The sequence below is a fragment of the Sinocyclocheilus rhinocerous genome, unplaced genomic scaffold (assembly GCF_001515625.1).
Source record: "Sinocyclocheilus rhinocerous isolate Xijiao unplaced genomic scaffold, SAMN03320098_v1.1 scaffold1366, whole genome shotgun sequence".
In the NCBI taxonomy this organism is placed as follows: Eukaryota; Metazoa; Chordata; class Actinopteri; order Cypriniformes; family Cyprinidae; genus Sinocyclocheilus; species Sinocyclocheilus rhinocerous.
The window spans coordinates 316,281-331,802 of record NW_015630355.1 but is presented as its reverse complement, the minus strand read 5'-3'; the positions used below and the strand labels follow the sequence as shown (position 1 = coordinate 331,802).

The 15,522-nt window shown below is 36.1% G+C and overlaps 1 protein-coding gene across 1 annotated transcript in view; it reads right to left on the bottom strand.

Annotated features, from left to right (window-relative positions):
- The window catches only part of LOC107740249 (nuclear pore complex protein Nup160-like), a gene marked incomplete at its 3' end in the record, with an annotated part of 49,736 nt that extends 34,433 nt beyond the window's left edge, over nucleotides 1-15,303 (bottom strand). The window contains exons 1-12 of the mRNA XM_016552609.1: nucleotides 15,286-15,303; nucleotides 13,644-13,773; nucleotides 12,812-12,920; nucleotides 10,737-10,947; nucleotides 10,287-10,512; nucleotides 9,666-9,741; nucleotides 9,473-9,587; nucleotides 9,119-9,358; nucleotides 8,942-9,039; nucleotides 5,280-5,364; nucleotides 5,129-5,197; nucleotides 964-1,047 (exon numbers count right to left, since the gene is read on the bottom strand). Coding sequence (XP_016408095.1) covers nucleotides 964-1,047; nucleotides 5,129-5,197; nucleotides 5,280-5,364; nucleotides 8,942-9,039; nucleotides 9,119-9,358; nucleotides 9,473-9,587; nucleotides 9,666-9,741; nucleotides 10,287-10,512; nucleotides 10,737-10,947; nucleotides 12,812-12,920; nucleotides 13,644-13,773; nucleotides 15,286-15,303 — 1,461 coding nt within the window. The remainder of the gene's footprint in view (nucleotides 1-963; nucleotides 1,048-5,128; nucleotides 5,198-5,279; nucleotides 5,365-8,941; nucleotides 9,040-9,118; nucleotides 9,359-9,472; nucleotides 9,588-9,665; nucleotides 9,742-10,286; nucleotides 10,513-10,736; nucleotides 10,948-12,811; nucleotides 12,921-13,643; nucleotides 13,774-15,285) is intronic.
- Between the last annotated feature and the right edge of the window lie 219 nt (nucleotides 15,304-15,522).

Sequence of the window (15,522 nt, the reverse complement as noted above, 5' to 3'; positions counted from 1 at the left end):
GACGTAGCAAAAAAAAGGCTGTTTCAAACCGCGTTTCTGTGACTGCCTTTGGGAAACTACAGTTTTAAGGAGAAAATACTCAGCAATGGTGTTGATAAATGGATTGACACATGGTTTGTCTAAAAGCATATTAAAAACACCACATAGACAAATAAACAATACTTGTTTAATATTGACCAAGCACCATTTCATTCAATGTCCACTTTAATCTTTAATATTTGGCCATTTCTTTAGGACAGAAATGCTATACCCACTGTAATTAAATGAATATGTGGACATCAAAACGTGTAAACTCAGAGTGAGGGTTTGAGATTTTATTTTGAAACCGCGATGTATTCTTCTGTGTTTGCGTAGATTTATAAATGATTTACCTTACAAACTTGATGAAATGGCGCATGTTGCGTTCCCAGATGAACGTTATAATAAACCCAAACTCACAACAACATGCAGAGATAGAGTTTGAGACGCTCCACACATGTAATTGATAACAGTTCCTGTGGAACTACTGTGAACGGAGCCGCTGTGTGACGCATGTACTAGTGAACAATAGCCTTTAAAATTACTTAAAATACATATATAATAGCAATGAGGCAATAATAATTAGTTCAAATAAAGTATCAAAAGCAAGAAATCATATGGTTTTATTGAACAAAATTGTTAAAATACAATGTATTATAAACAATTGAACTAATGTACATTACGCATTACAACAAAGGCCTGCAGAGGGCACCAACGGCCTGATGATTGTTTTTACACATTACTGTGCAATCTAATATTTGTTTAATATTGACCAAGCATCATTTCATTCAGACTTCCAGTATTTTGCCGGTTAGTCGACGCGAGCAAAATGAAATCGAGGATTTTTAAAAATCGAATAGTCTAATAAAATCGACGAATCGCGACAGCCCTAGTGGAAACACAGACGAAGAAATGAACACAAAGGGGAAAATAGCACCACCTTACCTCGTTTTCCACTGTGACCGTAACCCTTTTCTTCAGCTCCTCCCATGACAAGTCAGAATATCGCTCTGTATCTCGCTTGTAGATCTGGAAAAAAGGAATCAACTCTTCTAAATAAATGTGAACTTATGCATTGACCTGTTCCAATTTGAGACCCTTTTAAGTAGGGCTGTGCGATATGGACAAAAAAAACCTATCGCGATTTCTTTGATCAATTTTGCGATTTCGATTTTAATCACAGACATGCTTTACAGTCATTAATGCATTCAGTGTGAATTTGAAACATATTTCCAAAGGAAAACCAATTAGAGCTTTATCAAAAAGCTGTAACATGTATCTAGAACAGACATAAGGCAAAATAATCACTAAGTAATGGTGTAACAAAATGTCTCTAGAATAGACATATGGCAAAAAAATAAATCACCACGAGTGCCATCTATTATTGCCTTGTTTATCTAAAAGTGCACTTTTCCTTGTTTTAAATCTAGCCAAAAAGCCATGTGTTGACTGTGAAACAGTATGCTTTAATTATATGCATTTATGGTGTAATTGCTAAATTTCCGTGTCAATCCATATTAATTTTTACCGCGAATAATGCGCTGCCACTTTAATTCAGCGCGTGCACCACAGCAGAAATAGATTCCGTGCGGAAAAAATCGCAGCATGACTGCTGCAGACGCACCGCTCCTGGAGCACACTGCCGGACCGCAATCGCGTGCAGTGAGAACGCTCTGATCCGTTAACATGGGCGCGGAAAAAATACGCACCACAGACGGAGTGTGTATGTACGTTTGTATGCCCGCCCGGTCTGTTCTGTTCTCGTGCTCCATTTAGGACCGCTGCATTCTGATTGGTTCGGATAGCATACTGCAGGAGGTCGGGGGCGCGGAAAATCGTGCTATAAAGCGATTTAGAAATTGCGCAAGCTCAAATCGCGATTTTATGACGATTTCGATTAATCGCACAGCCCTACTTTTAAGGCCTTAATTTTAAGACATCACAATGTGGAAGCAGTAAAAAACAAGTCGTTTTGGCTGCTGGGTTTCAACAAATGTAGTGTTAATTTCGTTGAAGAACACTATGACGAAAAATGGTCGTTGACAAGCTTTTTTCCCCATGACTAATACGAGACGATGACGAGACGACAATAAGGTCAATAAACAATAACTGTGACTATATCAACATGCAATATCATTGACGATAAAAGAAGAGACTAAAATGTATTTTAAAAAATAAAAACTTTACAAAAATCTTTTTATTTTTGCCAAAAAAAAGGAGACAAAATATTATCTGGCAACCATGTGCACACGCTGCATTGCAGAAGCGCCGATGATGATCTGAAAACACCGACAAACAAGTAAGCTGAAGTTTGGCGATCTCCGTGTGAGATGTTCGGCTTCAATGAAAGTGTCAATCAGCCAGTCTGTGTTCTTTCATGAGATCTCGACTATATTGTTTGCCATTATGGTTGCTGAATAAATGCGCTTAACTGCTGTTGTTTTAAAGGGGTCATATGATGTTGCTAAAAAGAACATTATTTTGTGTATTTGGTGTAATGAAATGTGTTTATGCGGTTTAAGGTTAAAAAAACACATTATTTTCCACATACTGTACATTATTGTTTCTCCTCTATGCCCCGCCTTTCTGAAACGCGTCGATTTTTACAAAGCTCATCGGTCTGAAAAGCAAGGTGTGCTCTGATTGGCCAGCTATCCAGTGCGTTGTGATTGGCCGAATACCTCAAGCGTGTGACGGAAATGTTACGCCCCTTACCATACTGTGATGCCTTGTCCCGGCCGGAGCGACGAGACAAAAACATTAAAACTCATTATAAACGAGGCATTTGTTGCATCCAGTGGGGACATAATTACGGATTATAATGACTCGTACTGTTACGTGTCATGCTTGTAACACTCCAAAGAGAAAGGAAAAATTGAAATTGCATCATATGACCCCTTTAATAGAGGAACATTATTGCAATTTGGAATTATTGGAATTACTATTAAGAATATAATGTTTTGTTTGTTTTTACCAGTTTTCATAATTTAGACAGAGAGAATGCATATCTAAGTCTTTGATATTAATTTTTAAATGATTAAATAGCCTATAATAAATCAGAACACTAAAATAAAATAGATCATGTGTATGAGTTCACATTCTGTTGGTTCATGCTTATTGGTGAAAGTGTGATAAATTTCTCAAATGACAACAATCATTATGATTATAATTTTGAGGGAAAAAATAACTCTTTATCAGTTTAACCATTATACAGGATGACGAAAATATGACTAAGTTTTCATTGACTAAAACTAGACTAAAATGCTCAGACATTTAGTCGACTAAAACTTGACTGAACAAAAACAGGACAAGGTTGACTAAATATTATAACTAAAAAGTACATTTGACTCAGAACTGAGACTAAGACTAATTTAAAAGACAAAGACGAAGACTAAATTAAAAATGGCTGACAAAATTAACACTAAACAAATGCTCTTTTTGCAATAAGGAGGAATATTTGAGGTCAAGTCATGACCCCAATTAGCTTTATTTTGGACTTCTTCAGAACACTCTTAATTAGTGAACGACCGATATTGGTTTTTTTATAACCAATACCAATTATTTATAACCGATATGCAGAACCGATATTTATTTACTGTTATAAAGTAAATAAATTACTGAGTGAAGTAAGAACATACTTCACTTTGGTTTTTCCTCTTTTCAGTCATCTTTTTTTCTTTTTTAAGTGTTGAAAATTAGCAGTCTTTCATGTTAAATTTAATCTTCATATTACAACAATAAAAAACATTTTATTTATAAAAAGCATCAACAGCAACAACACTAATATTAACAATAAGCAAAATAAATGTAGAATGTCTAATGTTTTCAAATGGAGAAAATAAATAAAGGACAGGAGTCGTATCAACTTCATTTTAAATATAAGTTTTAGTAGGTTTATAAGCCGTTTAATAGCAACAGAGTCAAGAATAATTCACTAGATAATGTTAATTCACTGAATAATATTCTCTGGAATATTGGAATATAACAAACAAAACATCGTATTTTATTGCATTTCTCAACAGGAATGTTATATCAGAATTATTAATAATGTTTTTGTCCTTCTAGATTATGAAATGCCTGCTGACAGCGCAGTTTATCTATGCAGTTACACAGAACTATACTCAAACTGCGATCACTCGCGGAGATAATAAATAATTAATTTCCATAGAGTTGTATTTATTTAGATGTTTATTAGCGAAATAATGGTTATATAGTAAATGTTAATACAATTTAGGGCATTTTAAACAAGTGAATCTTGTTAAAAGTTACATGCAGTGGCCGTGCTGGAGCATTTCCTGAGCATCTGAGTGAACAGCAATATGAAACGAGACTTCACGAGACTAATGATGAGCAAATATACAACAGAGAGTAGGGATGTAACGATTCACTCAACTCACGATTCGATTCACGATTCTGATTTAACGATTCGATTCGATTCACGGTTGTTGTTTTTTTTATTTTACAAAATGAGATTTAAGACAAATTATAAATTCAATGGGCAAAGTTATGTCTTTATTGGGACAGGACTTGACGGATTATTTTACATGAATCCCTGAGTTGGTCTCTATTTCTTAGAGCCAAGCTGCATAAACTACATATCAGGCATTTATGTAATGCATCTAATTTGTGCATAAATGGCTGTTATGCTAAATAAAGTTTACTAACTACAGCAAATCAAGTACCTGCACCATGCCGTTGTTGTTGTCTCATCTACCCTCAGACGTGCTGCAATGGCAATCCTGCGTGCAATTCTCAAAGCACCCACAAGATGGCGGCTTTTATCGGTGAATCCGATATTACAAACCCGATATCCGATTACGGTAAAATGCTTAAATATCAGGAAAAATATCGGTAAATCAATATATCCGTCGATCTCTACTCTTAATCAGATGAGGCAAAAAGTACTATTATAAAACAGGTAAAAAATTATTATAATAAATATTCTTGTGTTTTATTTGAACTTACAAATAACTTTAACAAACAGCTGCCCTTTTTTCTGTTCTTTGCTGCGAGGAATACTTACAGAAAATGGCTTCTGGGAACTTTAACTGAATAATCTATTGTGTTGTAAACACATTAAGAGTGAACTGAAGTATATTTAGATTTTTACCTGTAAAGCTTTGATGATGGCTGAGGCTGTGAAACGCAGAGGTGAAAAAAGTACATCAAGATATATTTCCTGTTAAAAGACAACAGTGTTTAAGACAGAGAATGTTTGACACATCAGTTTCAGCATTGACATTAGAAGCGAACGCTCTTACCCGCGGGTCTTGGTCTTCACCAACGTGAACTTCCTCCTCTGGTGACGGCTGGACAAACACCTGGTTCCACATGCCTGTTGTGTTGCTAAATTTTTAAACAGAAATGGCAAATCAGGAAAAAGCAGTAAATATTTATACATTAATACAGTGCTGTGTCACCATTCCGATTTTGTGCATCTCAGAAATTAAAACAAAATCTAACATAAAAGAAAGACAAGCTGGATAATCACAAAATACAGTTTTTAAATGATGAATGTTATTTATTGAAAAAAGTAAAATCTAATTTCAACTGGGCTTGTGTGAAAATGTATTTACCCCTGCAGTTACTAATAGGGTTGGGTACCGAAACCATGTAACCGGTATGTACTAGAACCGAATCAGAATGCATATTTCGGTGCCACTTAAATGCCTGAGCGATCGATTGAAATATTTGTCCTGGTTCTCCCAAATAGACGTAAGAAGCATGGGCGTCGCTAGGCAATTTTTAGCGGGGCTATAGCGATTAGCTCCATAAACTGTACACAAATTCGTGATCGCCTCAGAGTCAGTCCTCTTTAAAGGAGACATATTATGCCCCTTTTTACAATATTTAATATACCGTATTGGCCCGAATATAAGACAACCCTGATTATAAGACGACCCCCCTGGGAGCAATCGGTTTCCCATCTACTGTAAAGTTTTCGCTGCGTTCACCCCTCATCACACCACAGCTGTTTCCTCCAGTGAAAATCTAGCCCTCAACACATATGAACGCATACATACGCATACTTTATAAAACGATCATGTTGCTATTTGCTATTTTCATTTGAAAATTTTATATAAAACATATTACAGTGCATGTGGCATACCATACAGTCATTCACAGAACTGATTAAAGACAGTGACAGACAGCACTCAGTCAATTCACTCATTTTAACTAAATATCAGTGACTGACAGATACAGTAGAAACATTATGTGTGGTTTTGTATTAAATATTGTTTTGTATTAAATAATGACCCAGATCGTGAAATACATTTATTAGCCTTAGAGTAAGGGAAGCACAACTCGGGAAATGAGAGCATCCAAGGAGCATGTGAATGCTATGTATATTTATTTTAAATATTTTTAATGTTCTTTAATGTTATCCATCGTTTTTTTTGTGGCTCTTTTTTTTTAAAGTATCGGTTCAGGCACCGGTACCGTTTTAAAAGTATCGATTTGGCACCGGTATCGTAAAAAACCCAATCGATACCCAACCCTAGCTACTAATTCCCAAATCTATTAAACTGCATTCATAATGAAGTTTCAGCTGAACCAGATGTAACAAGACCCGATTACTGCCAAAAAACTGTCACTGGGGCGTTTTTTTTTTTCTGAGAGTGCACTATGTAAAAGGTGAATAAAATTACAGAAATGATGAAAAGAAGGTGACTGGAATATAATACAGGGGTTAAAGCAAAAAAAAAATCCTGAGCCTGAACTTTTTTCCAGGGGTTGGGGGTTGCGGGGGCGGACACATACACAGGGTTATTTGGCAAACAAAAAAAGAACATTATTTGAAAATGATTTTCATTGAAATTAACTAGTAATGTATCTGCCCTTGCCATTAGCCCATGACAGGCTCAGACTACAGATTATGGTGGGATATTTGAAACAGCAATACCAAGAAAGGTTACTCACTACAATATGGTGCAAACACATGTAACATTTAAGATGCTTTTGATATCAAGTTTTGCTGGTTAGCTTTGTCCTTGACAGGGTACAAGATGACCTACAATCTAAAACATGAAATTTCTGAAATTGCTTTGTTCAAAAGAAATAGTGGTAAATTAAATACTAGTAAATGAATATAAAATAGGAAATATACAAAGACTACTAGAAACTACAGAAAACTACAGTTCAGTTCAGTTAACAACAACAAAAATGGTCCAAGAACTGGTAACTTAAACAGGGTTCGTACAGATACTGCAAAATAAAATTCCAGGACTTTCAAGGACTTGCACTACTTTTTTGGTTTTCAAGGACTAAAATCAGATCTCACTTATCAATCAATATCTTTATAGAGCTTTATCACGCTCATAGACACTAGGGGTGTGACAATAAATACACTTAGCTCACATGGTGAGACAAAATACTTGTGCAGATACTTGGTTAACTAGAACGAGACAATGTTTTAATACTTTAAGAAATTTTCAATGACAAAATATTTGTCTTTTAATCACAAAAAGTAAAACAATGCAGTTGTATTTTGAAATGTTCTAACTAATCTAGGGCTTAACTAATGATTATTTTGCTAATTAAGTAATCTACTGATTATTTTGACAAGTGAGTAATCTGATGTTTTTTAGTAATACAAATAGAACTAAGTGAAAAACAGGCTTTAATATGACTATATTTATATATAAAGTAACGATGAGGCAATAATAATTGGCCTCAAATATGGTATCAAAACCAAGTACATGGTTTTATTGAACAACACTGTTAAATACATAATGTAATATGCCTATATTATAACAAATACCTGCAGAGGGCGCCAACAGCCTGGTGAGGTTTCACGTGATTCAACATTTAAATCCATTTAATTTTAATATTTGGCCACATGCAAAGTCAGAAATTTACGTTACAAATCAAGTGAGTTTTCCCAGATGAACGTTAAGCATCCCAAACTCACCGCATATGCAGAGGAAGAGTTTAGCCCCTTTCACACATACAGTCTTCATTGGAAATTACCGTTAAGAGATCATGTGTGAACAGTACCTTTTCAAAAATACAGATAAATGTATTCTGGCAATCATATCGTTCTTATGGAGATGACATGATTACTCTGAGCTGTTTACAAGGCTCCGCTGCTTTTTTAATAGCTTTTCTATGTAAATATGACGCTAGATGGAAATCTTTGACCATTGCGCCTCGCAGCTTTTTCAATGTGTTGCGCTCGAGACCCAGGCTTCTCTTCCATTCATCAGCCGCGACTCAGCAATTGGATACTATTATGCGCGTCTCATGTTTATAAGAGCAAAAATTTCTGATTGGCTAGTAATGTTAGTTTGGTTGAGAGTGAAAGCGGTGTTCCTCTCATACATTGGAAGGCGAACTCATGAACTTGAACGTGATATCAACAAGTGTTTTTAAATGTAGGACGGCTATCTTTTTTTCCCGCAGCCAAACGCCACACACCGGAGATCCGGCACGGTGCCGGAGAACTTTAAGCCCTGATAATAGTCTGGGAAGGGTTGCAAAGCTATTACAAAGACTCTTGGACTCCAAAGAACCACAGTGAGAGCCATTATCTCCAAATGGAAAAAAACTTGGCCCAAAATTTCTGCAAATCTTAGCGAACCTTCCCAAGAACTGGCCGAAGGAACTGCAGCACAGGAAAACCACTGTTAAACTGTTAGGACAACAGGGGTCCCGTTTCAACTGGTGCAAACCAAACAATAATAAAATTAAGGTCACAGAATCAACAGATTTTTAAGACATGCTCATTTGGTTGTTCAAGTGTTGATGTGCTTGCCCCAGTAACTGCTGCTTGCAGTTATAACTTATATGTTCTGTTTATTGTGTTTTGATATCTGTATAATATTTAAGACAAGATTTGTATTTATAAGTTAATTTCTCCAGATGGTTGGATGCCAAATACAAACCTCAATAGTTTAAACTATAATCAAACTGTAATACTCACTGCTCAAAACTGATGTACTTCACCACAGTCTGGTTGTCATTATCCAGCCAAACAGCCCAAATATCAGTCGCAGTCAAGACAAAATCCACTAGTGTCTCCTGTTCCACACAAACACACATACTTGTGAGTATACTTCCAACAGTTGAAGTACTCTACGTTTACTGTACGGATCTCTACCTGTGTTGTGAACAGTGTTGAGATGTGATCCAGGCTGTAGCGATTGTTCTCACTGGCCACCAGCTGCAGCACACAGAACTGACTGCGTTTGGGCACTGCGAGGTAGATGGCGAGACACAGGCCGATGGATGAGGAGAAGAAGAGACGGAGCTTATGAGCCAGTGCTGGAGAAGCCTTCACCTCCCCACGACCCGCGGGCATATACTCCAACATATCAGTCACCAACAGACACATCTGATGCTAAGAGACAAACAATTAATACATCAGTGTGAGCGGCATGCAATTATAAAAATGACATCTTGATCAAATGAATTTATTTGTATATGCATCATCCTCTCCTGGAGCCAAACTGACCTTTAATGACCACATGCGCAGCTTATGATCCTGACACAGCGCGAATATGAAAGTGTCATCCTCTAGCTGGTGGACAGCCAGACTGATGGCCAGGTCAGGAATGCTCTGATCTCCCCTGTGAATGGATGCTCTGTTTAAACCACGTTTTTGCTCTGCTCATAAATTTAAACTTTATGCAAAATAAATAAAATACCTGATGGCGGTGGGCATCCAGCCGGCCAACCGCTGCATCATTGAACTCTGTTTCAACTCCAAAATGGACACAGTCCCTTCATAACAGAAAGTGGAATCATTATTTTCTATAAACACAGGTATCTGCTCATTAAAACTTGAAGGGTTAGTTCAGTCAAATATAAAAATTCTGTCATCATTTACTATCACGTTGTTCCAAACTCATACATAAGACTTCTGATCATCTTCAAAATGCGAATGAAAATATTAATAACATTCTCTCAGAATTTTTGTTTATCCAATGAAAATCCACGCAACCAAATTTTCATGAAAAAGTCCAAAAAGTCATTATGAATTAAGTGGTTTAATCTAAGCCTTCTGAAGAGACGCAATCATTTTATATGATGAACAGGCTTTTATTCATATATAAATATTGATTAACACACACAGAGCTCATCAAATATAGTAAAAACCCCACCCTCAAACACTGTAGCTTGTTCATGTGGTTAGCATCATGTTGAGAAGACACTATGTACTACGCTGTGAAAGTATATTACAGCGAACAAGCAAACAAACTTTAACGATCCACAGACTACCAATGTATATAGAGCAGAAAGACAGATAAAGATGACTATAGACAAACCATCTTGATCATGAGCAGGCAACGTGACAACAGTAATGGCGCCTGATGGTGAGGCGAGAGCGAACAGTGCCTCCCCCTCATGACTGATCCATGCGGCCGATGTAGACGGAGCAGTCGTCTGTGTTCCTTGTGCAAATGGGAGCACATAACTGTGGGCCGGTTCGTTTAAATTCAGCTTCCCAATGTCCGTGAAAATGGACTGCATTTGGAGTTCAGTGACCAGATCCTACAAAAGATGAATCTGTTAGGCCACACGGAGTATAGATCATATACAGAAGTAATACCGTTACATTCGTTATCTGTCAAAATTCATGCAAAAAAAAAAAAAACTGTGATATTTTATAATACAACTGTTGTACATAAATTCTAGCTGCACCTGCAGGGAAAAAACACATTTTGATTTAGTAGCAGTCAGGAACTGCCTATGAAAGCAAAGGTCCAGACGCTTACACTGCGGTACATGCGGGTGGGGTGCGGCAGCACCAGGCGATGAACCGACTGGCTGGTGACGATCAGAATAATGATGTTGTTAAGGGTCTCTTGTATACAAACTCCTCCGGGCAACAAGAGGCAGTTTGGGATACGCAGGCGGACAGCATTATTCAGAAGATTAGTGTCCAGCGACTGCTCAACAAACTGAACCGTGTCACCTGAGGTGGACCTAGAAAATAAGAGACATGCTGAAGCATATATACTGAAAGTCAAACAAACTTAATTCTCACAGCAGAGGAACTCAGTGATTTTGAACTCAGTATAAAATGTGTTTAATGTATAAATGATTTCATATTTATAAACTTACACCAAATTTATTCGGAACATACCAAATATCACATCAGGGTAGAAAACATGCATATTTTATAAGATTACAATTGTGACTGCTGTGATTGTAAAGTGTACATTACAGCATTTCATTTACATCTACTTCCACTGATATATATCAGATACAGTGCATGTCAATTTTTCAACATCAATTACTGCAATTTAGGATTTAATACTGAATTTAAACATGGTTGTCACTTTTATCCAAATTATGAATGAATTATGTTAAAAAAAAAAAGTGAGTAAAGAGCATTCCTTTTATAATATAGAACCAATTATACTGAAATTTTAGTAGAATTAGTACCGACTACTGAGATTATATTGTGACAACACTACATATACAGTGGTGTGAAAATGTATTTGCCCTGATTTCTTCAGTTTTTGTGTTTTTTTCATACTAAATACTTTTAATAAATCTTTAAATGAAACACAACATAATGACTACCTGAGTAAACACACACCGTTTTTATTTATTTTTTACTGAAGCAAAAAAATAAAATAAAAAATTATCAACCACCTATCTTAACCTAACTTAACTTAAAATATGGTTGTGCCACCTTTAGCAGCAATAACTGCAACCAAATGCTTTCAACAACAGGAGAGCAGACTTTCACAGTGCTGTTGTCCACTCTTCTTTCCAGAACTGCTTTACTTCTTTAGCATCATGCTCGACTGTAGGTATGATGCTCTTTCTGTGGAATTCAGTGATTGGTTTACAGCAGATGAATGAGGTTCTTTGGAGCCCAAGATCCTCTGAAATAGCTTTGTAACCCTGCCCAGAATTATGTATTTTATGTACTGAATGTCTTTCAGCTTTGGTTTACTGTGTTACTGGGTGAGATCTATTAACCAAATTCACGCTACTGAAAAAGTTCTATTTAAGCACTGATTTAACTGAACAGGGCTGGCAATGATCAAGCCTGGTTGCGTCTATTCCAGCTGAGCCCCATTTTCACACAGGTGCAGGCGGTACTGGATAACACTTCTTCTTCAATAAATAACATTATAATTAAAACTGTATTATGCGCTTACTCAGGTTGCTTTTGTTTCTTGTGGTACTTTGGTTGAAGATCTAAAACTATTTATTGTGAAATATATGAGTCTGCTGAAGAATGAACAGGGTTCTTTATTAATCAACCAGTAATAGGGGAAAAAAACAGCAACAGTACGAATTAAAAATATTTTAAGTTTTAATTGTTACACTCTGTGTGCACACAATTAGGAAAAGAAAAGAGACAGTGAATTTACAATTATGTGTTGAATTTAGCAATGGTACTAGCGCTAGTCTTTGGACTGTTTGAAGTCCAGCTCATGGTTTCTCCATCTGCATCTCGACACATTAGAGCAGGAACATGTGTCTCAGTTGTAAATGCAAGCTTGTTACAGCAATTATTATATATTACATTAGTTAGCATTTTCTGAAATGGTATTTTATTGAAACTCAGGTAATATAGTACATGTAACATAGCCGTGTCCCCATGACACATACAACTCGCCAATCAAAAGCAGGGAAATGTTCCTGTCATTTTATTTGTCATTTACATTTATGTTTGTATGCTCTCAACTTATCAAAATCAAAGCAGTCTGAACGTAATAGATCTCAGCTGAGAGAGATGATCTGAGAATGATATTTCTGGAGAAACTATTAAAATAATGTTACAATTGTATCAAATGAGAAGCTGAAAAATATTCAAGCATAGCCTCACCAGTGGATGAATCTGTTGCTGGTGACTGAGAGGAGCTTCCCACTGTCCTCATATGAGAATCCCCCTGCACTGTCTGCATACTTCACACCGCTGGAGTGAAGTCCAACACCTGCCGGACACAACAACACACACCTCAAACAACACGCAAACCAGTGAATTTATATTTCTCACAATCTTAAAAGCATTTTGGCAGATAAACTCAGATAAAGTCTTTTTAATATCAAAACTCAGCTAAAAAGGTTGGGACCCCATTATTTCTTTGTCATTTTTATCACTATAATTCCCTTACTTCTATATGTGTTATTTCATAGCATAGATGAATTCACCCCAAAAAAATTGGAAAAGTCATAATATAGAGTAGATGTGGCCAAACTTTTGACTAGCAGTATATGACTTAAAAAAACATGACCCATTTCTCTCTCTATGTATGCATGTATGTATGTATATAACGTTACATATAAAAATATAAACAAACATACACGCGCGCAAACAGCATATATATTTGTACTGTGCTAACGTTACTTGTATTTTGCTACCAACACGTTGTGACGTTTGCCTTTTAGGGGCACATAACAAAATCCCTGAAAGAAAAGGGAAGAAAAAAACTTTAATTTCAGAAAAATAACACATCGCGCAGCGTAACACAATATAAATATATATAACAGCTATTCGACTTTTATATGACTGTTATTCAGCGCCTGTTCCGAGTCTGCCGCCCCGCGTCACACGCGAGCTGCCAGCTCTACAGTCCCAGTTTATTCACGCAGCCAATTTTAACACATCTGACTGAAAACGCCGTGTCTAAAACAGTTTCAAACTAAAACGGCGTTACCCAGATTCAGTGTGATCTGTCTGAATCGTAAAACAGACTCTCTTTCAAATCCGCAGATCTCTATGTAACTCCTTTCTAGCACACCCGCCATCTTCCCGCGTTGCACATTGGGGCTTCCGCCTTTCAAACACTTAAAGGGACAGTAAAATTCAGTAACTCTGCAGATCTGATATAAACAGACATTTGAGAGAGGTTTTGCGCAAATCTGTAATGGAAACGCGCCTAGAGAGAGAGAGAGAGAGCAGGGAAATATTCAGATTTTACCTTTTTCTTAATAATTCATTTAAAGATATGCAGGAGGAGTAATAATGACACAATTTCACACATTAGGCCTAGCATTTCTTTCGATTTAGTGGCAATTAAAATATTGGAAATCTATAAAAGCATTATAGAGTGCTGCATGGATGATGTAATTTTGTAAGTTGGTGTCACCCTGGTTGTCTGTCTGGCTTTAAGGAAAACATATGAGTAATGACATCCAGTCTTAGATTTAAGGATTACATAACCAATAAGAGTTACGTTCTATTTATAGATATATACAAAGCCTTTGATACTGTAAAACATATTTTTTTTATTTGATGTATTAGATCTTTTTGGTTTTGGTCAATACGTTCAGTATTAATTTTATAATTTCAGTTGAACTTCCTTGGGGAACAACTTGTAGATTTAGCATTGTTTAGCATAAAACAGGGAGATGCTGCGGCTCCCTTTCTTTTTCTTCTGCTCATAAACAATGGCTTTACATAAAGGCCTACATAACAACTCTTTTCAAGGCTTCAGAATTAGGGATAGAGAATTTAAATGGTGTCAGCTCGCTGATGATATAGATTTTTGTTTTTTGAAAGATATATCACAGGTTAAGAAACTTATAGAGTGTCTCAACGTATTTTCTGAAGCAGGTTTATCTCTAAATGTTAAAAATGTAAATGTTTTCCACTTAAAGACAATGGCATTCCTTTAACTGAATTTGAAGGTATTGGGAGGAAGTAACTTATCTTGGTATTAATATCTGTAAAAATCAGTCAGACAGGGCACAACCCCAACCCATTATCTTGAAAATTAGAAAGAAATTGAATATGTGGTTCATGAGGGATTTCTTACTCAAAGATTCTTTTGTACAAATCTGATGGATTATCTCGTTTAGTCTTAAGTATTATTAGATATACCAAAATATTTTCTTAAAAAATTGACTCAACCTTATTCAATGTCATATGGAAAAACAAGCCTCACTATTTAAATAGAAATATTTCATGTAATTCAAATAATCAAGGAGGTATGCTTGATTTGAACATTTTATTAAACATAAAGATAAGATATGGTATATAATTTTTAATCTAACTTTTGGAAAAAGTTGGTAGCAAAGAGTTCCTTTTGAAATGTGACTTGAAATTGTTAATCCAATTATCCAATTTTTATAGACACCTATACCTTTATATAATGCACTGTTTGAGTGGATAGACATTTGTAGTGGTGTCTGAAACCATCGTGGGCATTATCGAGTGCTCTCATTCAATCCCATAATGCACCACAGTAATGAGGGTACAACCAATGTACTCAATACACATGTACTATGAGGGTAATGCTGCATGAATGAATGTTGCATCTCAACAGAAAAGGAGCAGATAGACCTGGCTGGAAATGCCTGTGGCAGCTTAAGCATTGCGTAACACAAAACAAATACAACTTTTGCTGGCATGGAAGAAACAAAGAAAGAGATCTGCTGATTTGGGGTATATTTTATGATTGCCAAATAAAATCAATAAAAGTCAATAAAATCTTATATATGCATATTAGAATGTTGAAATGATGCAAACTTTATTTTCAAATGCCCAGATATACATACGGTGTCAACATACTTCTGTTAATCCAGCCACAGTCT